The sequence below is a fragment of the Apteryx rowi genome, unplaced genomic scaffold (genome assembly GCF_003343035.1).
Source record: "Apteryx rowi isolate R43461 unplaced genomic scaffold, aptRow1 scaffold_653, whole genome shotgun sequence".
NCBI lineage: Eukaryota > Metazoa > Chordata > Aves > Apterygiformes > Apterygidae > Apteryx > Apteryx rowi.
Genome location: NW_020450931.1, coordinates 398,321 through 426,191, shown reverse-complemented (window position 1 = coordinate 426,191; position 27,871 = coordinate 398,321). Strand labels below are relative to the sequence as shown.

The following is a 27,871-nucleotide window of genomic DNA, read 5'->3' as shown; positions in this document are numbered from 1 at the left end:
GGCACCGCGGTATCAACAAGCCCGAAGGAAGCAGGCAGCACGTCACAGCTCTGCCAGCCTCTAGCTCATCAGGAGACTGAAGCGGGCTCATCAGAAAGTATCAAAATGTTTGGCCAAGCAACTATGTGTTCAGAGGAGCTGCCGGAGCCTGGGAGAACGCGAGGGCACACACGAGGATTTTGCATTGGCCCCGAGGCTGCTGCAGTCACGGACAAGAGCCAGCTGAGCTGCTGAAGATGGGCGGGTGATGAAGCTGGAGGGTGGGACAGCAAGCCAGGAGGAAAGGAGAGGTCAACAACTGAGCAGGGGAGCCAGGACGGGGAAGGGTGACAGTGCAATGGTGGATCACTGGAGACACCAGCAAAACAGAGGGGGAGTTTATTCCACCCCTCCTGGGGCTCAGGCATCCCCTTAACACCAGCTGCCCTCCATCCAAAGCAGGCGCACCGCATGAAAGTTGTCCTTAGGAGAGCAACAGCCTTTTCTTTCCCCTATAGACCCAAAGCCTCCAGCCAGAACCCAGGGCTCCTGAGGCCCTCACGGTGCTGAAGAAGGGCCCAGCTCCYGGGTGTCCCTCACCCCAAGCCCGGTCCTCACGTCCACCCCTGCAGGAGGACATGCTCCGACAGCTCCCTCCCCAGAGGCCTTGGCTCAGAGACAACGGTGCCGGCGTGCTAAACCAAAGAGATGCACGCTGTCTGGACCTGCGCAGCATCCCCAGCGCATCCGTCACGATCTGAGCCTGCAGAGCCAGCAGCAATCACTAACCCACCAAACCCCAGGCCTCTCATCCCGTTCGCTCCCAGGAGTCTTCCTTGCTGAGATACTGTTGGGTTGCCCTTCCCATCCCACCCAAGCAGACCCGGCCATGGGAAAGCTAGACAGACAGAGCAAAAAGCGATTTAACATGCTCCTCACTCCCCGTCTGCCAAGAGCATCAGATGTCTACGCTGCACTGCAAATCCAGTTGCTTCTCTCTCTCGCTCCCTCGCTGTCTCTCTCAAACTCTCCATCTTGCTTAGCAGGTTCAGCCTGCTTGGCAGTCTTTGCTCTCTTTCTCCTGCTTTCCCCTTTTTGGGAGAAAGTGGTGCTTCGCGGTCAGCCCCAGCCCCTCGGCTTTGCTGCTCAGAGGCAGAAAAGTCCCCCCCACCCCACCAAGAAAGAGGGGACAGTCAGCTACAGCCCCACGCCAAGGGAAGGGCTTCACCCCGGCCGCTGGCACTGTAAGAGCCTTTCGCACACCCATAACGTGCTGGAACATCACAGATGTTTCTCCCTGGTTCTGTCTTCTTTGCTATCCCACAGCTAGGATTTCCCCAGCAGCCGCTGAAGCCATCAGGCATCTTCCAAGACTCCCTGCCCAAGCCCTTCCAGGCCATGCATTGCTCCCTAAGCGTCCCGAGCCACGCCGGGTTGCACTGGGCCAGCTCTCCACTCACATGATCAYGGCAGGACTTTGAGACTTCAACAAAAACGCAGGGTTTACAGCCAGTTCTGCAGGTGAACTTTTTCCTTCTGCATTAGTAATAAACCAGCGGCTCATCAGGAGACTCGGGATTTTCCAAGTCCCCACCTAATGCCGTAAATTGGCTGAACAACCTTATCTGCTCTAGCCTATATCTGGCAGAGCAGATGCAAAACCAACCCTCCCGCCTGCCCACCCCCCTGCTGTGTTCAAGTGTCCCCTAGAGCTAAATCGAAATCACGGTCAAAGCCAAGCCAACACAACACCCTGGTCAAACGCCAGCAGCTCTGGCAGCTTCGCTGTCATCTCCGCTTCCCGCCCAGCCCTGCAGCCTGCTCCTTTCCATTGCCGATGACGTGGCAGAAAGTCACCTCCAAGTACAGTTCAGTGCAGTTTAACACCAGAAAATGCCCCCCTGCCCCGTCACCGCCCCGCAAGAAGGGGCTGCGCAGAAGGGAATTTGAGTGGATCTGTAAAACAAGCTCGAACAACGCGTGCGAACGGGCCCTCTGCCCACAGGTGCCTGGAGAGCACACTGCTGACTCAGGCACCCTCTCTTGCTCGAGGGGGTGACTGTTCAGAGACAAAAAGGCCGCTATAGGCATAAAACCTAAGCCTTTCACTTCGAAACAGCCACCCACAATATGCACAGGGACACCTCTGACCACTCAAATACATCCTATAGACCCATAAAGGTTCATATATTGACATAGTTTAATTCTGCCGGTCCACGATGGCCACAAACACCTGGGCTAATTCATCTCAGAAGCCAGCCAAAAGTTAGCTGCTGTTGCGATGGGTTCAGCTAAACCAGCTCCCAAAATTCAGACAAACTCCATGGGCAGAACAAGGGCTGCACAACCAGGACCTGGGGAGTGACGAGCGAGAAGACGGCTCCTTCCAACGGCAGCAAGCTGTTAGATTAGTCAGTCCTTTCCTCAAATTGTGCTCTGAGTAACAAAACTGATGTTTAGGGGGTAGTGCACACCCTTTCGCTTAATCCCYGCACTCCACAGAGGTGCTACCAACAGGCAGGCCTCACATCCAGCCCCTAAATCTTCAGATGGTGGGGGCTGAACACCTAGGTGCCACTTTGAGCTCAGCCGTTTGCCTCCCTCCTGACCCAACAAGCCTTAGCGGAAATGCTATTCCCCTCCGGGGTTCTTGCTTTGAGGACGCCTGCGTGGATCCAAGGAGCCATGTGATGCTTTGGAAGCTCCTCTGCATTTTTGTGCTGCTCCAAAGCCATAATCAGGAGGCCAGTAGCTGAATGTGAATATTTTGTTCTTGCTTAAGGGCTCGGTTGAGTCCAGGACTCCTTCCCTGCCATGTTCCAGCTAGGGCAGAGAGGCAGAAATCTCCTAATTAGTGAGAAGTCTGGAAGGTCTCTGGGCTGCACATGGAGGTGAGAGGTAACAGTTACGAAACTGCAAAAGGTTGACGCTCCTGCCTCTGACAACCACCTCTGAGCTACCTCTGAAGGAAAACAAATCTGGACTGAAAGGAAGAGGCAGCGCTCGGAGTTTGAAACAAGGTTCTTAAGACAGAATTACTTTACTGGCTTTGAGCCTAAAAAAAAAGTCACAAGTAATAATGTGAGACTGAGCCCCCTAGGAAACCCCTGTCTCCCGAGATGCACAAAACTGACTCCAGGCAAAGAAAGTCTTGAAGAGACCATGAAGTCAGGTTTGCTGCCTTTCTGGCTCTTTGAGGGGTAGGAAGCTTGAAAAGGCTTTTCTTCCCAGGAGAGAGTGCTGTGCAAATAAATATCCCTTCTGGTCTTCTCCGGAGGATTCTGGATGATTGCTACCACCGTAGCTCCCTCAACAAAGCAGCGGGAGTCCTTGCACAAAGAGGGTCTCTCTCCTAAGTGTTTATGAGGCCCCGGAGTCAAGTGTGCACTAAGCAGCTTTGAAGAGCCTTGAAGAGCCCTTTCCCGAATGCTTCGCTTCGCTTCCTCCCAGGGCCCAGCCCGGCTCACCAGCTCCGCCGCGTCCGCAGGCTCAGCCTCCGCGAGCTCTCCCGCCAAGAGCCAGGCCGCTTCGGGTGCCGGCGCCGCAGCGCAGGGCCGAGCGCGGTGCATCGCCTCCCTCCAGGGAAAGGCAGCGGGCCAGGACCGGGAGATGGCATTTTCCTTCATTCGACGGTGCCACGTTACCTGCTGGCCTTGGCGCGYGGGGGGCGAGGGAGGGGAACCGCAGCAGGTTTTGGAGCCGCTTGCCAGTTATTTTAAAGATAGTTTGTGCTTCCAGCTAGCTYCCCCCTGTCTTCTCTGGCCTCCCCGGAAAATCTCTCGAGTTACCCGGGGTTGCTGATGGTGCAACCACCTTGCATGTTGTCCTCAAACACCTTGCCAAGCCCGAGAGGTGAGAGTGGCAGGGAACAGGGGAGCAGTGGCGTCCCCCAGTGTGACAAGAACGGGGGGATTCCCACGGATCCTCTGCTTGACGGGAAAGCCCAAGCGAGTGGCAAACGGGACCCGGTCCAAGGGCTGCTGCGGGCACGGAAGACGTGTGGCTGCTCCCCAGAGCACCCTGCCTGCGCCAGGAGAGCTGGGCAAAGCCCACAGCGCCCCAAGGAGAGGTGYGGGGAGAACCTGGCTCTTCCCTGTCTGCACAGATGGGCGGCAGCGCCGGCTTCTGCAGGGAGATCCCAAGGCAGCCCTCGTGCATTAGCCCCACTCGACAYGGGCAAAACCACCCAGCTCCTTGGAGGCAACGTCCCAGCTCGCCGAGCCGCTGGGCAGCTGGGGACCAGATCACGTTCCTGGTCTTCAAGCACGCAGCGTGCCATAATCTCTGGGACTCCAAGGACTTATCAGAAGCGAGACTAAAGTCCTTTTGAGTCAGCAACWGGACATCAACAAGCATGAGCTGGGTTACAAAATAAACCACCTTTACTGCGGACCCTCCATCTGACCTCATGGACCTTCGTCTTTGCCCAGCCTTGACAGCACTGGCAATACGGCAGGGAAAATTGCTGCGCTGTGTTTTAAAGCTCTGTCGCACATTTCCTTTTCCACTAAGCACTAATCCCTCGACTGGAAATAATTGCCTAAATTTAACTGGTTTATTTTCCTTCGCTGCTGCGCCAGCCTGGATACAGAGAGTTGCCAAGCGGCAGGTTGGTCAAGCTTCGTTATTCCTGGGCCYGCTGGCCATCAGAAAAGGCACCGGTGGTTTCAGAGACGAGGGGAGAACGAAGGGCCCAAGGGGAGCAAAGAAGCTTGTATCAGCTGGGGGGGAGGATCGCTCTTTAACACAGCCCCTTCAGATCTCGCAAATATTCACTTTGTGCTCTCCAGGCAATGCTGAAAAATCATCAGCTTCTCCCAAGTCAAACATCAGGCTGCCTTCTCACCCCACCCTACGTTAACAGCTAACTTGCTCGCGGACAGTGGAGAGAGATACTGTAGGAAAACACATATGGCTTTAATTTGAAAAGCGGCTAAAAATAGCACCACGAGGCTCCCACATTAAGTGGGTCTCTCTGGCAACACATCAATCTTTTCCACAGAGTCCTGCAAAAGTTTTCCTGCTCTATTCCCGTCTCACTTTTTTGGAGGCGGCAGAGATGTAGTTAACACCAGCCTTTTAACAGTCTTCGTTAGGTTTCAGAGTTAGTCACGAGCACCCGAGGCCATGGCTCATCCCTCCCAGAACCGCTGCTTTGGCTTCACACCAAGACACCCCTGGATCTCTTACACGCACGCCACAATGTGACTGACTTCAGACAGAGGCTAGAGTCATTTTTTTGCACTAATCGGGATTTTTTGCAAGCGTGGATTCTGGGGCATTGAGTCACAGTCTGCTGAGCTGCCGTGAGCTGGTCCAATTACGCTGCCAGCTATGGGCTGGGAGCAGCCCAGCCTGCCTTGGTAGCCAAGGGACTCATCCTGCTGGAGCCGGAGGGAAGAATTTGAGATGATTGCGATACAGGGGAACTTTTAAACTTTTAAACGTGACACTGTCCAGGCTCACTGCGCTGACCAGGCCCAGCTGCCCTGCCCTTTTAGCGAGAAATAGGGCCACTTCGCCTCTCAAGGGCCGCTCATTCAAACCACGGGCTGTGCTTCCATTTTGCAGACTGTAGAGAAGAGGGGGAACACTAAAAATGGGATTTTTTTTTCCTGTCCTAACCTTAGATCCCTATGTGATTAAACTCAACATTTCCAGACTCTTAAGACTAAAACCAAGCTAGATTTTGGTGGGGGAAAATAGTTTTTTTTCAAAGGGTCTTTGGGATAAGGCACCAAATTTTAAGGCAAGAAGGTGGCGGGGGGAATCTCCTAAATCCCTGCACTGCGGATGAAACAGTCGTTGCAATCCTGTCCTGCCCACACTTCATCTTGTTTTTGTAGCAGTATTTCTCAGCACAATCTACCACGCTTCCTCTCAACACTAATTGCTCACTGAGATGAATCTAGCGCTAACTTTTCAGCACTGTTTCAAGGCTGCCTGAAGACTTGGGCACAAATTGTTGCAGAGAGTCAAATTCAGGACGCTTTGCTAATGCAAAGCAGTTACAACTTATTAGCAGGTTTGACTTAGCTGATTTGGAGAGCTGTACACACTGYAATTTCTGATCACAGCTCTCAGCTGGTGAAGTGATTCATCTTTCACTTGGGACCCTTGACCAGGACTTCACGCATACCTCCGCCTTGGAAGAGGCAGCTGTCTTCTTCCATGGGAGTGTTTTTGGGCTTCATGCTCTTTCAGCATATTTCGATGCCACCTCACTGAAAGCAAGGAAGGAAAAATACAGAGTCCTGCCCCCACCTCCCCCCAAACGCCTGATTTTTTTTTTTTTGCCTTGACCATTAAGTCAATTATTTCTGAGCTGAGGAATTTGTGTCCCTTGCCCCAGATTTCATTGCATTAAAGATTACATTCTGCCAGCTGTCCCAAAGCTTGTTTTTCCAGCATCCACCACCTAATCACAGCTCCTTAAAAAGCAGAGCAAAACCTGCCCAAGACACCGAGATGTTGACTACCCCTCCTCTCCTACCCTTGCCTTCTCTTCAAGTGACCAGCCTGGCCTCGGGCTACCAACTGCATGACTCTGTGAATCAAAATACACGGCCTTCATGGATGAGGGGCTTCCACCGGGCAAATGTCATGTGCCCAACACAAGTTATGCTTATTTGCAGCACCCTGAACCGACCCAGGTGAAAGAATTCAGTTGACTTGGCACTCTGAGCAACAGCCTGTCTTCATGCTCCAGCTGGTCTGTTTGTGTCTTAACAAAACGGGATCCGACAACACTATTTAATAAGGAGATACTTTGCCTCAGGGGATGGGAGCAAAAAATATGGTGTCTCAACATGTGAAAGGCAAGTCCGTGTGCTCTAAAAATGTCAGCCTCGACTACCAGCAAGCCAAGGAGGCTTGCAGAAATGGTTTTGGCTCTTGGCGATCCAAAAGAGCTCAGCACTCGCTTGGACTGTTCAAACCCTTCCTCCCTGGCCCACCCTGCCAGGGAGGTGCTTGAAGGTTTGGGCAAAGCTCAAAGAGGAGCAGGGCACTCTGACCTGATGATGAACGCTCCTCTCATCTCCAGGAGTTTCCGCTCGCTGCTGAATCTCTTGAGCAGGTTGATCATGAACTTGTAGAAGTAGGAGTTCATGGTGGGGGTGGAGGGAGAACACTCCATACCTTTCGTACCTGCGGAGGAGACAGGGAGTTACAGAGCAGCCGAGTCAGGACATGGCATACACAGTCTCGGCCAGAGAGCAGACCCCCAAAATGCACTGACCAGAGAAGGGAAGGGGCAGCAAGGCAAGATTTCTAAGCCTCGTATAACAGCGTCTGCTTTGTGCAAGCAGAACTATCCTGGTCACAGCTCTCTCCGTCCCAGGAGAAAGCATCTCGCAGCACTGCCAGCCCTTGAAGAACCAGCGAACAGGCCTTTTGGGGAGACCACCCCCAAAGCTGTTCAATTTTAGTAGTGCACAGGAAAAGGGGTGCTCGAGGTTCCACATCAGCCCTATAAATAGCAACTCCCATACCCCTGGATATGGCACTTACACTCTTCCCCCCAAAAACCAGATTGCTTGTGAACTGCAGGAGCTTTTAATCCAATCCCCACAAGCTGCAGACGCCCCAAACGCAGCGTGCACTTAACAGCACACACACACGCAGCTCTGGCTCACAGCAAGCTGCAGGTTCAAGTTCAGTGACTGTATTTCCCGCAGGCAGGAGCCACTTGATGCACTGGTGCCACACACACATGTCCCAAGCAGGAGAGATCCAGGCTTACACATTATACCCAGAACCAGGCTCTTCTTTTGTTTTCTGTTTGCAAAAACCCTCTATAACAAAAGCAGCTGTACGAGGGGGAAAGAAGATCATGGGCCAGCGACTGCCGTGAGCAACAAGCTGTCCCTCCTGTCTTGAGGAAGAGGGGAGGACCCAGGCATCCTCGTTTCCAGAGCACGTTTTAAATCTGGTCTGTCCAGGATCTCATTGGTATGAGAAACCTTCAGAGCAGGACACAATCCTGCGCACTGCTCTTACAGCATCCTCTAGGTTTTGCCCAGAGCCTTACTGTTGACAACAAAGACGACTTCAGTTCGAGGCAGCAGCTACTACAGATCATACCGATAAGTCTCAAAGGAAGAAAACTGCAGGTACTGAGTGCAGTTGGACTCTCCACGTAAGGAAGGTACAAGGAGGTCCCCCGGCAGGGAGCTAAGGGTCAGGGTCTGAAAATGGGAAGGTGTAACCAAGCAGAGGAGAGAGGGAAAGGAGAGATGGTGTGGTCAGGAAAGCTTAGATTTGCTTTGACGTACCAGGCAAGTATTCCTTTCCCACACCGATCTAATGCATTTCCAGACTTGTAAGGCTCTTTCATGTTTTCTCCTTGGATACTTTGCTTGGGGCTGGAGGATTTCCAGCAGCACAGCAAAGGGAGCAGCGCACTCAAGACACCCGTGTCCAGAAGGACGTGCAGAGCCGGCATGCCTCCGCTCATAACCTCAGCGCCGAACCGCCAACTTCCCTGGTCCCCGCTACAGCATATCTCAATAGCCAAACTCAAGGCCATAAAATCCAGTCCTGCTGGGCTCAGTTACCTGGAAGTTGCTCGTATTACGCTAAATAACGCTGCTGGTTTGTGAAGCCCGGGCGGGAGCAGAGCGCTGCCGACCTGGGCAGCTCTCACCGACRCCTGCACAGGCAGGTCAGCCCAAACAGCCCTCGCGGACGGGCTAGGCTAAGGCAGCCCACAAAACCCACTCGCGCCCGCTCTGCTGGCTCTGCTGCACGGGAGGGCAACTTCCACCCCGGCTTCTGGCCATGGCCAAAGACCGTTTCTGCAAAGTCGCTTGGTGTCAGCCCCACCACACTGCACAACGCACTCCGAGGGCCGCGCAGGAGAAGCTCAGACGGAGCAGCATACAGCAAATTCACAGCCCAGCATCTTGTGTGCTAGGTCTCCTTCCCAGCTCCTCTGCGTGTTCGCTTTGGGACCTGCAGCTCGTGGTGCCTAACTCCGCAGGGCTCCAGGCTCTGCCCTGCTCAACGTCTTACCATATATCCCCGTTATGAGAACGGCGCTCTCGTGACTGCACGGCACCCCCTTACCGCTGCCCGGATTGCAGAGCCTTCACATAGCTATTAGGAGAAGCCTCAGGTCACAGAAACGTAATCTCGCTGAGCAAAAAGTTGTAACTCGATAAAAGGCTGTTTGCAGGGCGGGTAGCCAGGGAGGGGTGAAAAATGCATTTCCTACTTCAGGATGCTCAAGACAGCATTAGAAAAAATACCGCTGGGAAACCAAAACTGAAGTGTTTGAAGTGCAGGGAGCTGAGAGGTGAAGATTGTTTTTCCCACAGTGATACTTTAGGGGAGACCGTTTATTTAGCAGGACAGCGCTCGAAGCAAACGCCTGACGCCGGCATTTTAAAGGGGAGTTTGCAACAAGAGCTCTCTCCCTTAACTTTTCCTGCAAAAAGATTGAAAAGTGTCTAACCGTAATACGAGCCAGCAAACGCAAACACCACAAGGCTATTCCCAAAGAGTCCTGAGAAGAGTCAGCAGCGCTGTATTTCCATCCGATCGCCAGCGGAAACTTGAAGAGTTTGATTTATGTCTGTTGTCTGYTTCTGTTGAGGCTCAGCAGAGCGCGGAGCAGCCAATTAAAAATGCAATCAAACAGCCAAAGCTCAGGTTGATGGCAAAGTCCCTGGACTGGTCTGGTCCTGGCGGCCGTCCCGGCGCGACGTGCAGCGACGCGGACGAGGCAGYGCTCACGGTCCCGTCGAGCGGCACGGCCGTCGCCCTGCCGCGCTGCCTGCACCCGTTTGCACCCGCTTCGCGGCAGCGCCCAGGCACGGGAGCGTTTYGGCAAGCGAGCGCTCAAGGCAGGGCAGCGCCAGCAGCAAATCCAGGGGGCGGTGATGAACGGCAGGGGACAGCGGCCACCTCCGCCGCCCCAGCTCRACCCAGACTAAGACCGCCACAGATTTCACATCCCACAAGAACACGCACAGAGGACAGGGAGAGTGAAAGAAGAGATCATTTGGACCATAACCTGCCACAGAGGAATGGGTGCCTCCTTCCCACTGGATCTGAGGATTCAAATTCCCTCTTGGTGCATTTGAAACCCCAAACTGTGCTTTTAAACTGCCATCTTCCAGAGAACGAATGCTAACTGTAGCACTGTGTTTCCTCTCAGCTGCAGGTAAGGTGATCTGGACAAAAATATTATATTACTGAGACAACACATGCCAAAACAAAGGTGCRTTTGTTCAAAGGCACAGATTACCCAGAGTGAAAATACAGCCACGCTCTACGTGTAATCATTACAGCTGTTCAGCATTGTTTAAAAGCAGGTTGAAAATAGAAACAGTCCAGACAACACCACATGCAACAGCTCTGCTTTTAAACCACGGCGCTCTGCAGGCCACGGTTTCTGCCCATTACTCAGTGCGGGTTACAGCTCTGGTTTGCATCTCCCAATCTGTAAAATGGGCAGAGCCTCAAAAGGCAGCATTGTTTGTCTTCCCGGTGTGGAGGGAGGGAAGGGGGAGATGAACAGCAGATGGACACCTGCTTTTAAAGCTGGAGAAGTTAATATTTATTGTTTGTTTCGTTAAGTAATCCCAAGATATCCAAACCCAGAGGCGCATCGAAACCCAAAAGGTAACAGCAGGCAGGAAGGACATCACACCTTGACCCCTATCAGATATTAAGGCCCCAACCTGGAAGCTGTCCAGGGGAAGGTCTGACCTTGAGGTTTCTCCCTGCTCAGGACTCCAACAATCATGTCTCTGATCCRGCCGTTGGACCCTCAGAGCTCCAAGGACTGCACTGCTACCGGGGCTGATCTTTCCTAGCAGCAGTGCAGCTAGCAGCCCTCCTGCCTAGTTCTTACGGCAGATCTGGGTTAACTCGCACTGGATAGCAAAGCAAGCTTTATTTCTTATTGCCTTCTTGCACAGCTTCCAGTGATGCCTATTGAAAGTCAAAAATATTGCACATCTTAGACACATCCCAAGTAAAGAACAGGCAGAGGCAGCAATTTTTATGCTATTCAAAGGGGCAGCTCTCCTGTCACAAGGGCACCAGCAGTGACATGTACAGGACAAAGCCAGAAGACTTGTGGCCAAGCATGCAGGCATGAGACAGGTCAGCRGCTGAGCCGGAAGCACCGTCAGACCAGCCCTCTGGGGTGGTGCAATATCTCCCACATCTCACACTGGACACTCGCAAGGACCCTCTAGAGCAACTGGGTATCCAAAAGCCAGAATCACCTTTGAGATCAGATCCAGGCTGCAGTCTGCAGGACTATCAAACTCCAGGCTCCGACTCTGTCTTCTTCTTCCTTTGAATCACAGCTGGGTGCAGTTTGCCAGAACTTTCTGGGTAAGCACATCAAATGCAGATCACTCCTGGGGACGGAGCAGGGGAAGCAGACGCAGCCTGTGCTACTAACAGGCAGAAGCAACGGATTTAATAAGCAATTTGCTGCGCTAAGTAGCCCAGAGATGAGAATTAAAGCAGTACCTGGAAGCAAATTTCAAAGTCAGCTACCAAGGTAGTTAACTGTTTTAGTCCATGCTGATTCAGAAACAGTGGCTCCTGAAAAGCACCATCCCTTCCCCCTGGCAGGCTACTACCCTCCTGCTCAATTTGGAGAAAGCTGGCCAGGGGTGCGGGAGCTGGGAGTAAGACGGAGGGCAGGGGGACCAGAACACAGAGATGGCAACAACATGGAGACGACTTAGCCCTGTTTTCTCAGCAGAAGAAAGCGTGATGCTAAGGTTTGCGTGCCTCAGGGAACTTCTCTTATCCTTCGCCTCTGGGAACATTGAGACCGAATTCAAAAGGGAACACACAGTTGGCACACCCTCATTTCTTCAACAAGCCTCGGCTTTCTTGCCTACCTAACACACAAGTGGTTATGTGCATCCCTAAGGAACGTTTCCACCAGAGCGTGCCCCGAGTTTCTGAGCAGCACCCTGGTGGAGCAGTCCATCTTGCTAGCGCTCCTGAGAGCCACTCAAGGCAGTCAAGCGTTATCTGCAGCCATTAGTAAGCTTTCTTATGGGAAATGTTACCTTTAAACACGAAGACTCACTTTGGTGGCAATGAGAGGTGAGTTCAGTTGGGTCTCCAGGTCCTCTGCAAGAGGGCTTCCAGGAGGTAGATGCTGGGGAGCTTCACCACGGTGGCYGTATGTGATCTCACTTAAGCGCAGCAGAGGTTCGCTCCCAAGCTCCCAGTGCTGGCTCAGCACGTCTTCGCCTCCCCCTTTCTCCGTTCCTCCGAGCTGCATGCGGCTAGCTCGGAGGGCTCCCGGATCAGATCCTGCAGCAGCCCCCACGCACTGCCGTTCACTCACTTGCTGCCCTACAGAGACGCCACACTGCAATGCCACACCGTGGCTCTGCCTTCAGGTTTTGCTTTGATTTGCAGGACCTCAGGGAAGGGAGCCAGGGCAGCTTGAGATCGAAAGGGACTGGACAACACTTCTCCAAACAGGCTGCCGTGCAAGACATTTCTCTTGCAAAGGCTCCCAACCGTCCAAACTTCCCATTTGCTCAAAAGCCCATCTGCCCTGGATTTGCAGGACATCGAGGAACTGGCTCACAACCTGTTTTCCATCATGTAACCTCTCCATGGACCTTGCAGCCCAGTCATGCCCCTCGGTCCGCAGTACCGCTCTGGTGCTGCTCAGCCTGCAGCCCCACGGGTTACCGCGCAGCGTAGCGGGATTGCTGCACAYGCTGGCACGGCAGAACTGCAGGATCAGCTTTGGAGCACTTCTACGAAGCATGAGAGACAAGCAGAGAGAAGTGTTAAGAAAACTGTGGCTTAATTAATTGAAGTTTGCACCTCCCCCCTTCCCCTAAAGTGAGACTTTGCAGATTTGTAACCTGCCAGATCGGCTGCTAACATACCATACCACAAGCAGGGCTGATGAAACGCCACGGCTCTGCTGTCTTTTTTTTTTTTTTAATTGGCATGGAGGAGTGAGCTGGAAGAGGAAAGATCCCTGCTCAGAGGAATGACAAAGTCAACCCTACATATCAGCTGTGACAAGAACAAATGGGAATTTTTGGCCCCCAGGAACATCAGAGCAGTGACACTAAGCATGGGCACAGCGTGTGGTCCCAACCTCTTCCTGTCAGCTGAGCTGTGAGTCTCCAGGGTAGATACACAATCGCATCCCAAACAATTTTTCTCCACTTTGCCTAACATGATTTTAAAAGGCTAAAAACTGAACTCACGGGCCAAGGAGTTCACAACTGCTATGGCAGAAAGCAACCACTGAATGTGCTGAACCTGGCCAAACCAGTAATAGCTGCAAGGAAGGAGAAAAGGAGGTTCAGCAGAAGATAAAGCCTTTTCATAACCCCCCCAACTGAATGCAAAGGCTGCAAAAAGCACACCTCCCCCTTGAAAGGGCTGATCTCCCTAAGACCTGAAGGTTAAGACTCTGGAGCTGCTGGAGGAGAACGGAGCTGCTGCTCTCCCAGAGCCCTGGCCCACCGGAGCCTTGGAGCTCGCCTTCCCATCTCTCCAGGTCGCAGCAAAAGGCTGCTGCTTGCAGCGATGCAGCCCACCAGATCGCTGCATGACTGCTGCAAAGGGCACTGCCAGGTTTCTGCAATGCTCCTCTCCTCTTTCAGCTGCCTGCGAGAGTCGGTAGAAACAGCCTTCAAAAAGCACGTGGAAATTGCAGCAGCAAACTCCTACAACCACCGTGGATCCTCACTGCTTTCCATGTGACAGACCCAAGGTACCTCCTAAACAACTACAGCATCATCCTACATCCCAGGAGGCAGGGCCAACAAAACCTTTTCCAAGGGAAGAGTCACAGCCTGGGGCAGAGCCAGAAACCCGAATGTGCCTTTTGAACCGCCCGGGCCAGCCCCGGCTTCCCCCTTGGACGCCAGCTCCAGCGCAGCACAGCGCGCATCTCCCTCGCCTGCCGAGGTCTCGTGCAGCCCGGGCAGCTCCACGCGCTCACCTGTGGTTCACGCCGTTGGTACGCTCCGATCGCTCATGTGGCCGCGTCATAAATCAAAAGAGACAGGCAATTAGGAATCTATATTAAGGCCCCTTATAAATATATATTGTACAGCTGTCTGGAACATTCAGACGATCCGCCGGCTTGATGGACTGAGCAGTCTCAAAACCTGCGATGGCCAAAGAAGTGTCCCCGAATTGCTCCGGGAGAGGCCCGACAGAATCAGACAYTAGCTTGGGGTGGTTTTTTTTTTCTTGTTCACCAAACACCAAAATTCACCACTGTGGAACACACAAGTCCCACTAATTTAACCCTAATTGGTTTCAAACTGGTCTTAATTAAAACTGGTGTGGACTTGCTTAATGCCATTTAAAACAAATTTAAATGAGATTTGACTAAAATTGATTCCTTTCTGAAGCGAGCTAAATCTGCATAAGCTGTTTAAAGAATATCCACAGGGGCACTTGCAGCGGTTGAGCTAAAGTGATTTACCTCAACCCATAATTGAAGCAATTTCAGTGCAGACCAGAACTCGAAAATACGGGCGGTGTGGGGAGAAGTCTGCTTTGCTTTAACGCTTGCATCCGAGAGTGCCGTTAGCCAGGATCGGAGCTGCCCAAATGCTCCTCCGCAGAGTCAGCCCCGGACACGAAGCTCCCAGCACCCGTTCGTTAGGGCAGGGTGGCTGCCGGCCGAAACCAGCGGGTGGGAGCAATAGCAGCCGGGTGCTGTTGCCGACCGGCCCCGGTCCTGCCTTTCGCAGGGGTGGGAGAAGGGTGGGAGACGGCATCGGAGGCGCAAAGGCAGCCCGCAGCCGGGACGTYGGGAGGAGGCAGCCATCCTCGCAGACCGCATCGAGGGGAGCAGACTTCACCCCGGTGCCGGCCTCGAGGAATACGGCCACGACTGGAGGAAGCGGATTAGGCGTTTGCGGGGATTATGTAGCTCTGGCTTTGCAAAGCGACACACAAGCTTGCTCTGAGCTGGCGCAGGCGGGGAGGAGAAGATCAGTGAAATTAAGAGCTTGGCAATCCTTCCCGTTACGGGGAGCGAGGCAGCCAAGGGCACCCACGCAGGGTCCGCGTGTAGGCCACAGCGGAGTGGATACCGCGTCTATACTGTCACGAAAAGGCTGCAAGGGCGGTATCTCGATCCTCAGCGATCCTCCTGCCACGGCACTGCTCAAGGACCCTGCAATCCTTAACGCATTTAACTGCAAGCCCTCCGTAGAGCGAGGAAGCGCCTTCATCCTCATCACCACCAGGGAGAGATTAAGTGACTTATGCAACATYGCACAGGAAGCGTGTAGCCCGAGATCGCTCCTTCCCTTGCGTGCACTGAACATCTTTCCTATCCAAGCGCCTTCCTCAGGGCCTCACGCTTCCAGCGCGGCCCTGTGAAGAAACTCCTTTGGCTCCTCCGTAAGCAGCCGGTCCAAATATTCCAGCAGACAGACCTGGTCGGGAGCGTTTAACACACGCAGAGCCCTGCTCCGGTGCTGTCGCCGGCGTGGGAGTCAGCGCCGACAGATGTTGCTGAGTGAAACCCAGTGCAGAGACATGAGAATCTGCAGAATGTCTCCCCCAAGCAGCCTTCCCCAGGATGTTTTGAATTTCAGCTTTTGCAAATACGACGCAGAGAAACCTCACAGAGCAGGATAAAAATAGAACCGTAAAAAAAAGGCAAAACCAAAAAACCCAGCGCGAGTCATAGTTAGAAACAGATGCRAACATGTCGGCAGCTCAGCTGGGCTCTGAGAAACGTCAGCTCCCCCCTCTCTGCACGGCAGGATGCTGCTGAGGAAATAAACCCCCTAAAACTACTGACCATGCACAAGTTTAGGGGTTGCGCTCAGCCTGTTTTTGCAGCACCCACATTGCTCCCTACGCAGGCAGGGCTGCTTGGGCACACAAACGCTTCTCCCCATCGCTCCTGGCTGCCCTTGGGAGCAGAGAGGTTACGGGTCAGTTAAACGCCTCGCAAAACAGCCGCGGTTTGCAGTTGCTGAGGTTTCGACGTCACAGCCGCGTTGCCGGAGGCGCAATGGGCAGTCCCAAAACTGGCAGGGGTGCAGTATAGCCTCACTCGCCAGGACGGCTTAGAGACACAGAGGCTCGAGGTGCCCAGGCCCTCCCGTGGCCTGCAGAGGGGCCTTGCCTCGGGCGTTGCAAGAGGTTTGGCACTGTCTCTAGGACAGAAGTATTTCTGCTTTCAGCAAGATCCATGCAAAACCTTCCTCCAGCCCTAAGCCCCCGCCGTACAGCTGCCGCAATTCCCCCAAGCCTTGCGCTTTGCTTTGCTGCGTTTTTGCAAACCGTTCGTGCTGAAGCGGCTACCAGACCTCCTCTCTGGAGTGCAACACACTGGCTTCCTCCCCACTCATCGCCCTGACCCCAGCGCAGCAGCCTGGTGAGCACATCACCCTCCCCAGCGAGAGCATCAGGAAGTTCTCGGGCCAGCAAAAAACGTGACCTCGCAGTCACCCGGTGATGTCAGACCTTGACAGCTACATCTCCTGCAGCTYGAGGAGAGGAAGCAGCGTGCAGGGGGAGATCTTCCCGTCTGAATGCATCGTGGAGAAGTGTGAGAACAGGGTTTTCCCTGGACTGAAGGTCAGAGCAGGGAAAGACATGGATGTATTTTGATGGCTTTTGCTGCACTGATCCTCTAGATCTCCCCACTCCAGGGGTGACAAGCAGGGACTCCACCTGTCCCTGCCCTGAATGAAGACAGTAGGCAATGATAGTGCTTATCTTACCTAGGAAATCCATTTGGGTCCACTATTGGATCATTTTTCTTTGTCAAGGTAAATCAATAAGCAAAAGTGCAGCAGGGGTATAGCTCAAACAAGGTACAGGAGAAGAAAACAGCCAGAAGAGCTGCAGGAAGGCTAGCTGTTAAAGTTTGGTGGTGAGCTTAAAGCGGGCCAAGGCTAGTATTGCTGTAGTAGAGGAAGGACCAGAGAAGGGATGCCGAAGTCTGCAGCTCTACATAGAAAGGTGAAGCACATGAAAGAATCAACCTGCAAGTAGGAATGAGAAGCAATGGACTTTTGGGGGGTATTTCTGATCTACACTGCAACCAAGAAAAATGGAAACAAGGTCACAGATTTGCACCTGAAGGAAAATCCCTTCCCACCCTTTTGAGCTCTATGCCAAACTTTCATCTCCCCTTCTCTACAACAGGGAAATATGAGAGTTTCTCAATACTTTATTCCCATGTATCAGTGTTTATTTTGCTAGTTTAACTGTGAAGCCTTTACCTTATTCCTCTCCTTACCTCCAAATTCTATGCTACATCTGGGGAAACTGAGGCAGTCCAGCAAAGCAACTGCATATGGGATGTTTGGCTGGAAGTCACAGGTATCTACACGATCAACATCTCCTTAACATATTTCAGTCTCTACAGACCAATAATCCAGGCCAGCACCACTGCTTTCAGTGGGGAATCCCCTGTCTTGTCATCTTTCTTTTCACAGTCAGTCTTAGGAGGGATCTAAGCCTGAAGGCATGCCAGATACATTACGGCTGCTATCTGGACAGCTGTATCTCCTGGGGTTTTCCATAGCATCCTATCAATGCCGTTCCAAAGTATTATCTTGGGCAGCATCCACTGGGAACACCATCACACAGCACTGTCAGATGCTGTGACCTCCTAATCCTCTTCTCTGTCCTCCACATTACACAGAAACCCCTCACCGTTGGGGGTCATCTCCTCCCCTCCCTTGTTCCACCTTGTCCACAACAGGTGAAGTTCTGCAGTACTAGCAACACCCTTTTCATCATGGCCTGATTAAACCAGCACCTGGAAATAACAAGATGTAACATCTAATAACACTTCATGGTGTTTCACAAGGATGTCTGAGACCCAAGCCCAATTTCAATCAGATTGGCCCTGTTCAGAAACTTCCCAGGCTGCATTAGCCAAAAAACAGAGAAAGGGTCTTTGCAAGGCCCAGAAGAGCATTTGCAGCCTGCTCCGTGCCAGATTTCAATGCTGCTAGGATTCTTCCAGAGCCTATCTCACATGGAAGCAGTCAAGCYCATAGTTTTCAACTCTGAAATCTGCAGACCCTCTAAAAATTTTCCCATCATTAGAAACCTTAAGTTTAGCAAACCTAAGCCAACTGACAACAGGCCAGCTTCTCTTTGCTACCCTTCACGGACCCCCGGCAGCCTATGGACTCATACCCGGTGATTTCAGATGCCAACCTAACATTTTCGAAACTCTCTGGAGGTGGGACTTTGCCCTACACTGCCATCTCCACAGACGTATGAATTACACAGATTGAGAAGCCGGGTGACAGAGAAGTTGAAGTGAGTGTTTTGGCTCACYAGGAACAGAAACCCTCAAAAAATGTGCATGGGAAACCCCTGTAATAGCAATTCTCAAGTTTTTTCCAGGCTCTGGAGTCCTACAAGTTTTCCAGGGGGCATAGAGCAAGTTTAAACTCAACAGACTAGATTTCTCAGTCACTTTTAGCAGGCTCCTGAGGAATAATCCACGGACCCCTGGGATATCCATGGGCTATTGCTTGAAAGCAATGACCTAGAGCTTATTAGCACACCCACACATCAAGTCAGCCTCCCAGTAAACATCCTATACTGCCAAACGGTCAGAGGGTACGCCACTGTCCCCGAGACCTCCAGCAGGAAGCCAGGCAGSAGAGACTGGAGCAAGCTTGAGAGGAAAGTGCCTCCTGCAAAACAAAGGGCCATAACTGCTTCTCCTTACAAAACTTTGCAGGCAGGAAGGAAGAGATGTGTGCAAAGGAGTTAACCGTGTATGTGGCAGCAGATGGTGCCGGCACCCTTTTGGAGGGGGGCTCTCTCCTCCCATGCAGAACAGAGCTGGAACCTACACTGGAGGGCTCATACCTATATTATCCATGGCAACAACCTCTCAGGGGCCATTGGCTGGCTACTTGTCCGCTGAATTCTGCATGGCTGGCAAAACGTTCCCAAATAAAGCTGGATTCCCATCAGGGTGTTCCTGTGGAGAACCTCTTTGTGCAAACCAGATGGGTGCTTGTACCATCACCCCAAAAAGTGTGGGGAGCCCTCCCGCACTGCTCCCCAGGCACAGCCCCAGCCTCTCTCTTGCACGTCTTACTGCTGAGCTCATCACGGGACCTACTTGCCACTCTGGGGCGACTCTGGATTTACTGCCCTGACTCAGGAGACCACAGCACTTGTTTTGAGTGGGGATGAAGAGCATTTGGTGAGAGGGCTTGTTTTATCTGCCACATGGTATTTCAGTATCAGGTGCAGCTCTCTGTCTATCATCTTACAAGGCTTCCTCCTCTGGCTCCTGAGGGAGCAGTCCTTGTAGCTGGGCTGTGTATGCCAGCAGCATTTGCTGAGTCTGTATCCTTCTTCCCTGCAGGGAATGCCGTGAGTTACCATGCCAAGAAAACTGTGTCCCAAAGATCCAGATCAAGATGTATCACCAACCACGTGACATTCTCAGTTTGGAGCTTTCCCTTAGGTTTTGGCTTCAGTCCCTAAAGCAAGATACAAGATGCATTGCTAGCCATCCACCTCCTCATCACAGGTGGGCTGCTAAGGCCAGCAAGAACGAGTGGACACCCCAAGAGCAGTTCAGACATTTCGAATGTGAATTGTAATAAGTTGCCATGAGCAGAGTTCTTCAATGCATTGCGCTGTAAGTGCCCAACTCCCTTCAGCATCAGAAACACAAGTTTCATTCTAGTTTTCTCCAGCTAGGTCTCCACAGAGCCCTGGGAAAGGCAGGCAGAAGATAACTGAGCACAGACTCATGSAGCACACTACATTTAGCTGGCCAAGGTGAGAAATCACCCACTCTCCCCAGGGGCAGCCAAAGCAGGTCTTCTTCCACGCAGCTCTGGAGGAGGGAGGTTGGGGTTCGCACGCACCGCACAGCCCAGGCTCCTTGAGTCTCCATGGCTCATTGTGTTTGGAGAAGCCGTCGGAGGGCAGCTAACCTTACGTAACTGCAGAACAAAGCAGCTAAATAAAAACTCGAGCTGGGAACGAGCTGCGGAAGTGGGACACTGCTTTCCTGACTAATCAACGAACGTCTGAAGGAAACCAAACTCAATAGCAGGGAAACAACTGCATAAACACATCCTGAGGGGAAAAACAGAGAGAGCGGAAGTGGGGGGAAGACCACAACATGGCATGGGCCCCTTTCGCCTCCCCTGTAGCCCTCACCACTTGCCTTGGGTGGCAGAGCTTGGAGTACGAACAGTGATGGCGAGCGCACAATGAAAACCTGCTGCGAACTCAAGAGTTTTAAAGGGTGTCCATGTTCACTACGTACAAAGCCACCACCAACACACTCGCACAGGCCTTAGATCTGGGTGAGGAGCAGACCTGAGATTACTTGGCCAGCATAATTGTCTCTCCTCCCACTGACAACTCTGATGGCACATCAGTCGAAAGTGTGATGAAGGGAATGGAGCAATTTAACCTTGGGGAGAAGCGCTGGTACYATGCAACCTCCCTTCCCTACCAGTGCTAATGGTGCGATTGCATCCTGCTTCTGAGAGTACTACCAAAGTACTCTAAGTACTACTCAAAGTGCACTGCCTAGCTGCACAGAGAGGTTTGCTTGGGGAATATTCTTGTACGGTCCCAATACAAATCCAGGCACCCTTGCATTGGTGGAGCAGCACGGTTACTCAGCTCCTCGCAGGGTACACCTCCTCTTTGGTGGTCTCTGGCGTCAGGGCCTTGGGTGCCTCTTTTCTCCCTGGGAAAGGCTGTACTCACATACTCCTTGGTCTGCAGGGCAGCGTTTGGATTTGCTCTAACAGTACATCATTACCCTGGGAACATGCACAGACATAGGAATTTCTACTAGCCACACTCCCACTTGGAAAAAACAAAACAAAACAAAACACAACCAAAACCCCCAAACAACAAAACCCGCCCTCCTCAAGAGCCTCCACTCTTCTAGCTGGAATCCAGGAGGGTCCTAGCCTAGTCATGACCCCTCACTCCTCTAAGAGCTGCAGCCAAGCAGCCGGCATTCAGTCACCAGACCTGGGTGAATGTGAAACCTGGGTGGTCAGAGTCAGACGGCAGAGGGGCCATATTCCTCCCTTATAAAAGAAAGTCCAAGGCAAATGAACATAACTGGCTCATTCTCCCCTCCCCAAAAGCATCTACTTTTGGGTGAAAGCCAACAATTTTGCAAAGCTCAGTCCCAAATAACTTCAAAAAAAACCAATCAATTTTCCAATGTGTTATAAGGAAGAGGAAACAGGGTGACAAAGTGAGAGCATATTACAACCGGCATGGCATTTCAGCCATTTCCACRCTGGGGCAACTGGAGCTCTGGCTACAGCAGATCTGCTAAATGTGGAGAGAGCCAGATTCTTTTCCAACATTACACTTGAATAACTGAAGCCAAGTTGCTCTTCCAGATAGCTAAAAGGGGCCACGGCAGCCGTTAGGATATACGCCATCCAGCATGCTATTTTTAGATAATCCACAAGGAAGGAAACCTCAGACAACCATCAGCATGATCTAAACTGCAGCTCTTCAGCTGTTTGGCCAGCTCTGCAGGAGCTGCTCCACCCACASCGTCTGACTTCTGACACCAGGAGGATCAATAACACTTGCAGAGCACTTCATTAGGTTGCCAGCACTGCAACCCCCGCCCCTCCATCAGAGAGGCCAGCCTGGCTACAGATAACAAGTGTGCAAGTGTGAGTCAGGTAGATTTGCAAAAAACAGCCCAAGAGATTCTCAAAACCTGAGCTGGTTTCTGATACGGACCCTTTCAAGCCCAGGGAGCGGCAAGTTATCTGTGACCTTCAGAGAAGAGAAAGTCCAGGGAGGACTGAGGGCAGCAGACTAAAAGCTCTCCATTGCTAGTGGTGATTTTGCAAGGCACCATGGTTACATACGGTATGAGGAGAGACAGCCTTGGCTCTGCTCCAAGTTTACAGTCCAAAGCTGACACGAAACTTGTCTTTGGCCAGGAGGACCTGGCTTAGACAGTACAATAGGGAGGCTCTTAAATAGCAGCAGAGGAGAAGGGGCAGCCAACCAACTGCAAAGGATGAGCCACAGACAAGGGAAGGTGAAAAAAGTTCCCGATGTGCTGGAATGATTATGAAAGGCTTTTTCTTTTTTTTTTCCCCCAAGTCCCCAAACAATAGAATTGTCCCTCTTCATCTCTCTTCACATCTTACCTGACACTCAGAGCAATGTAGCAGTTTATTCTTCATGTCCAGCACATGCAGCCTCAAACAGGCAACACGCTGCATCACAGGCACAGGCTAAAATCCTCTGCAGAGGCATCTATGTTTTGGGCACCTCAGCTTGCAGACAATATCTTGTCCCAAGCCACCCTCAGGTGCTCTGAGGACTTTTACAAGGAGAGAAGAGACTAGCACCCAAGGTCAGGGGCATTTTCAGTGATTCTGACCTTTTCATTCCTGGGGCACCTGAGACATGGATTCTGACTGTGACCAAAACCCAAAGAGGGAATAAGACACGAGCTAGAGAAAATAATAAAATAAAGACAGTCCCCTGTCCCGCTTCATGGCAGACTCCTTAATTGCCAAGCGATGCAGGGCTGGAATTGATATATTGATTTGTTAGTGCAAAAGAGAGGCCTTTCTTTCTGCCTGACCACATCTGACAGGTGCCACTTAGCATCAAGTGCAATGAAATAACTCGGAAGCAAGAGCATGCTTTGCAATTTAGATCATTGTCAGCGAGATGCAACACAGAGGCCACTTACCAGAGGAGCTCAGCTGGCTGGCTTTGACGGGAACGTGGAGCTCCACYTGGTTCGATCGTGCATCAGGGCCATCAGAGGGGCCGTGTCCCTCTGTCTGACCTGCAGGAGAAGAAGCGATCTCAGCCAGTACTTCTAGGTCCTTCAGGATAACCTGCAAAGAGACGGACGGTACAGGGTGAACAGGAACAAAGCGACGAGGAGGCAGGTGCAGGCAAAAAAAAAAAATCATTGCTAGAGAGGGTGCGAATGAAAGGCCAGGGCCAAATCCCTGCACATCAAGAAAGCTGAAGGGAAAACAGGGCTACCTATGAATTTCAAAGCGTGAATTTCAAACAGTTGCAGAGGAGATGGGGCAGAAAACAGAAAAAGGGAAAAAACAAGAGCTTGTTCTGCAAGTCACAAGGGAGCACATGAATGTAAAGCCAAACTTATGCAATCAGCACCAGGGCTTGCTTCTCCCCTTTCCTACTTAAGGGAGATCCTCACTCCCCTTCATAACCAGAGAGCTGGGATAAACCCGACACGTTGAGATGCTCTCTGTGGCAGCAGTGGGGGTAACCTTCCCAAGCACGGGCCAGCACAAAGCTGTCTCGACGCACAGAGCGAAAGCTCAAACAGCTACGAACTGCAACCCRCTCTGAAGGATGGTGACTGCTGTCAAACAGCCAGTAGTTGCTCTCAGCTGATGAGCACCCAGAAGAGCCTCCCTAGCACTAAGTGCAGCCCACCAGGTGGAAAGGATTGTGGCAATTTTGGGCTTCAACCAGCAGCAGCTTGATTATCTGCCTCTCCACATTCCCCCATGGTCCTGCACAAGGCCTACCTGCTCGGGCCACAGTCCCAGCTCACCCAAGCCTGCCTGACGAGGGCCAGGGGACACGTTCGGGGAGGTGTTCAAGACCAGAACACCCTGCCACTCAGCAGTCTTCAGCTCAGGACTTTGAGGCAGAGTTGGCATCTGTATTTAATAGCTCTTTCCTTCTAGAACAAGTTAAATGAGTCTATGCTACCTATATATAGCATTTCTGGGGAAGTTATTACAGGGTGTTTTTTTCCCAACTCTTCTCGTGTCTGAAGCTATTTTGGGTCCATCTTCATCTAAGTGTCCTTGGGTCTACATGTTTCATTAGCCCTCCCTGACCGTCTGAGTGTACCAGGCATACGTGGAGCAGACAGGCTGTCAAAAAGGGCTGATTGCCATGTCTAACCCATCAGCATTTAGTATAACACATTCCTGAACACCCCTTTCCCACCAGCACAACATTGCAGACTTTTTATGCATTCTTGCACAACCTTGGGCATCTTTCCAAGGAGCTGCAATTCCTGCAGTTATCTGGGAATTTTAGCTTTAGAGCCATCAAAGAAACCTCCCTGTCAAACAAAAAAAAGCAAAGTATGTCTTTTTGGGTTGTGGAGAACTTGAAAATGTGACCCCTAAGAATGTGAATGATAGAAACCCCCAGTTTTCTCCGTTGTACAGATATTTTAAGACACTGAAAGCAATGCAGGATTTTGTCATTCCAGTTGATTTGTAAGCCCCCAGCAGTCTCTGAGCTCGCAGGACGGGCAGTTCTGTGCCCAAGTGTTAGAGGGCACCAGCAGGACGGAAACACCCAAGCTCTACAGAGAGAAAGAGGCTCCTGGCACGCAGAAGCAGGAAAGAGGGCAGCTCCGCTGGGCCCCTGCCAGGGTGTCACCCTCTTTCAGGTCTCTGGCCCTGCTCCCCCAAGCAGGCCAGCCTCACACTCCAGGCAGAGCTTCTCCGAACTGTGTTATTTCAGCTTGATTCAACCATCACCAGCTGTGAGGAGCACAGGCAGGAGATAAATTGAGCTGATTTAGCGAGTGCATGAGTGGCAGTTACTCTCTGATTACAGCCTGTGTTTCCTTTTACAAAAGCCATAACAACAGCCTTGGCTAGAGGGGAACACAGCTGACAAGGTACAAGTCCACCCACACCCAGCAAGAGCCATGGCCTGGGAGCAGCTCGGCTCTCCCATGGCCCTGGCAGGCAGGGAGCCATGCAAGAACCGCTCTGCTGCCGGCTCGCCAGGAGGCCCAGAACACGAGGAGCCCTGCAACTGGACCGCCACCTTGCCAAACATACCACCACTTTGGATAAACTCTTATTGCCCGGTTATATCCTCTCCCTCTCTCATGCAAACACCTTTTCTGCATCAGGAATACTGCGAGGGAGGGCAGAAACACCTAGCGGCTGCTGCGGCTGCAGAGCTGGYTGCGGGGAAAGGCTGGAAAGAGCCTACGAACCTTCAGCGCCAGCAGCTCTGCAAGCTGATAAACAAGAGGCTCCAACACACTTGGGAAGCCCCTATGCATACAAACATTATTAAGTCACAACCTGCAGCTCCCCYGGGGAGGAAATAAAAGACAACAACAACCTTTGCAATAAGGAGCCACACCACTGCCCCCGAGGACAGGAAGAATATGGTCCAGCTCCTTTAGCCTACGGCACTTGCACGGCACCGTCAAGGATGGGAGCTCATTGCCATCTTCAGCTCTCCTCCTCTTATAGGGAAGGGAGGCCATGATCTGGCTCAGCTCGTGTCCGTGGGAAGCAGAGAGAAGGTCTGGCAGCTCTCAGTTTGGTGGCGATCCTTGCAGAGGAAAGAACTCATTCCTATTTTTCCTCCTGCTTATGCAGGTTAAAATGAGGCTGACTGTGTTTCACGTAAAGTAGAATAACCCTCTGAGCAGAAGAACTTATGATGTCTGGTTTCCTGAGAGTCACACTTACGTAGATTCTCTGGTGTCTAATCAAATGGTTCAGTTGAATTTGCAGCCTTCAAATAGGGGAAGGCGCTAATTTGAGTCTCAAGTTCTCACAGCTGGGTAAATAACATACTTGGAGATTTCCAAGCCTCATCCTATTTGGCTAAAACTGGCAAAGAGACACAAAACTTATCAGCAGCATGGGAATGAGAAGAGGGACACAGACAGTTCTCATAGCCTCACTGTTTGGAAACTAGTCTAATAATTGATTCCTTCGAGGAGGAGGAATTTGAGAAAAAGAATCACTTTCAGTCTCACAGTAAATTATGCTTGGGCGTCTGTGTTTCAATACGCTCTCTGCGTCCCAGGCAGAACGTGGGCCTGCAGTAATAACGGCAGTATAAGCTACCTGGAGCAACAAAGCCAGCACGATTTTCTCGCGGATGCAGAGAAGGTGGCGCAGGGCGAGAACGCRGCCAGGTCACAACACTGCTTGCTCGCAGTTGCTTGTAGCACGCGGCGCCATCCTCGAGCCTGGCCAACAGTACGTGTTAGCAGAGCCTCATATAGGACAAGGCTTGGCTATAGGGGAAGGTAGGTGGGCGACAGCCAGGATGTGAGCTCTCAACACGCAGGCTGCTAGGCAGCTCCTTGCTTCCCAAGAGGAAGAAGGTGCTTTACCCACCCCGTAATAACGGTGCCCCCAGAGCAACTTGCAGGCTGTAAATGCAGGCGCTTGCTCCCTCCCTGTGCAGCAACCTCTCCTTGGGGAATACATGGAGGCAACATGGCTAGCTCTGAATTCGGGCACGTGGTCCCCCATAACCACGACATAGGCCAGCTCTGAACACCGCAGTGGCTCTAGGGAAGCAGGGCAGCCTGCTTCCCAGCTCCTACACAGGCAGTGAGGTGCTCTCCGGGTGCAGATCCTCTAGTCTGGCACCAGGAAAGGACAAGCAAAGCTCACCCTTCCAGAGAGCATGCTGACCCCCGGGCAAGTAGCCATGTTGATGAAGGCAGGAACACAGCTTGGAGGTGTGAGGAGACAAATAGCTGCTCTGCGGACACAACTGTTTTGTGCTACTTATTTGTAGTACCTAGCACACAYGCCAACACAACCAGGAGGACACGTTCTACTGGGCCAAGGCCGTATCGACACATGGCTGATTTACGGCACGAACCAACCATGTATGATTGCCACTCTGCTGTATTCCCTGCTGCCGTGATCACCCTCCTGCACTCCATCCCAAAGCATACCCCCCAAAGGTGCACTCGCTCCAGCAAACAGCACAGAAAGGGAGACACGGATCTGAGCGCAAGTGCTTTACTTGGATGACTGCAGTAGCTGCCTGGAGTAGCAAGAGCAGAAGCGGACTCAGGATGCTGAACAACCACATTTCTCTGCAGAACATCGCTACTCAGAGAGCCCTGCCTCGTCTGGGTCTTGTCCAAACACCAGAAGAGCTCAGCCAGCATCAGGATCAGTTAACACTGGCACAGGCTGGTGCTGCTCTGCGGGATGAGGGCACAAACCATTACAAGTGCTCAGACCAAGTTGGGAATTACGGCGCCAGGAGAACTATAGTCCAACGCAGGTGCCATATACCTCATAGCCCTGGCACTGTCTGACTCTGGTCTGGCCCCATCCCACTGAATTAAAGCCATTTTTCACTGGCTGCACAAACGTGCACATTGCTGTAGCGTGTACAGGGGCAAAGGCAGGAACCGGTCAGGAACACAGGTCAGACTCAGCCCCCGACCGCTAACCAAAGCGCTGCTGCTGAAGGTGCCTTCCATCCAGTCGAGCACAGGCAGGATTTCAAAACACAAGCAGCTGCTGCAGCATCAGAAAACAGGAGCAAGACACTGGGCTGAGCACTAAAATCACGCCTGTTGTCTCCCAAAGCATTAAGAGCCACATCCTATCCTGTGGGGTCAGATCCTTAATCCACTAGGGAGCCAAACTCCCAGCACCTCATGCCGAGCCCCATCTCAGTGATGCTCCCAAGCCTTGGGTGCACATCAGCAGGCACCCAGACCTTGCGACTGCACCCAAGGGTGCTGTCCTTGGGTGCAGGACAGCAGCAAGATGCAAGCAGCCACCTCACGTGTGATGATGGGACCTGCTTGCGGGCACGGCTGGGGACTCTCTAGCTTTACAGTGGTTAAGGGGTAGGGTGTCCCCCCAACCTGGCTACGGGGGTTACAGGCAGGAGGCAGAAAAAACACATGGCCTGGATTTCTCAATTGAGAAAACGTGGAAGAAATAGGAACCAGGAGGGAAGGGTGCGGAGTACCCAGAGGAAGGAGGAGGAGCAGGCAGCCACAAAGACCTGGGTTTTACCCGTCCGTGGGAAAGAGGCCGGGAAGCCTGTCTTGTGCTGCTGCTTCCCCGCACGGCTCTCTGCGCACTCCAGAGGCAGTTCCCAGCCTCCGGAGCAGCAGCGAGGGACGGAGGAG

At 52.3% G+C, this 27,871-nt stretch overlaps 1 protein-coding gene across 1 annotated transcript in view; it reads right to left on the bottom strand.

Annotated features, from left to right (window-relative positions):
• The window catches only part of VAC14 (Vac14, PIKFYVE complex component), a 95,306-nt gene that overhangs the window by 40,024 nt on the left and 27,411 nt on the right, over window positions 1-27,871 (bottom strand). The window contains exons 8-9 of the mRNA XM_026084897.1: window positions 22,682-22,832; window positions 6,996-7,128 (exon numbers count right to left, since the gene is read on the bottom strand). Coding sequence (XP_025940682.1) covers window positions 6,996-7,128; window positions 22,682-22,832 — 284 coding nt within the window. The remainder of the gene's footprint in view (window positions 1-6,995; window positions 7,129-22,681; window positions 22,833-27,871) is intronic.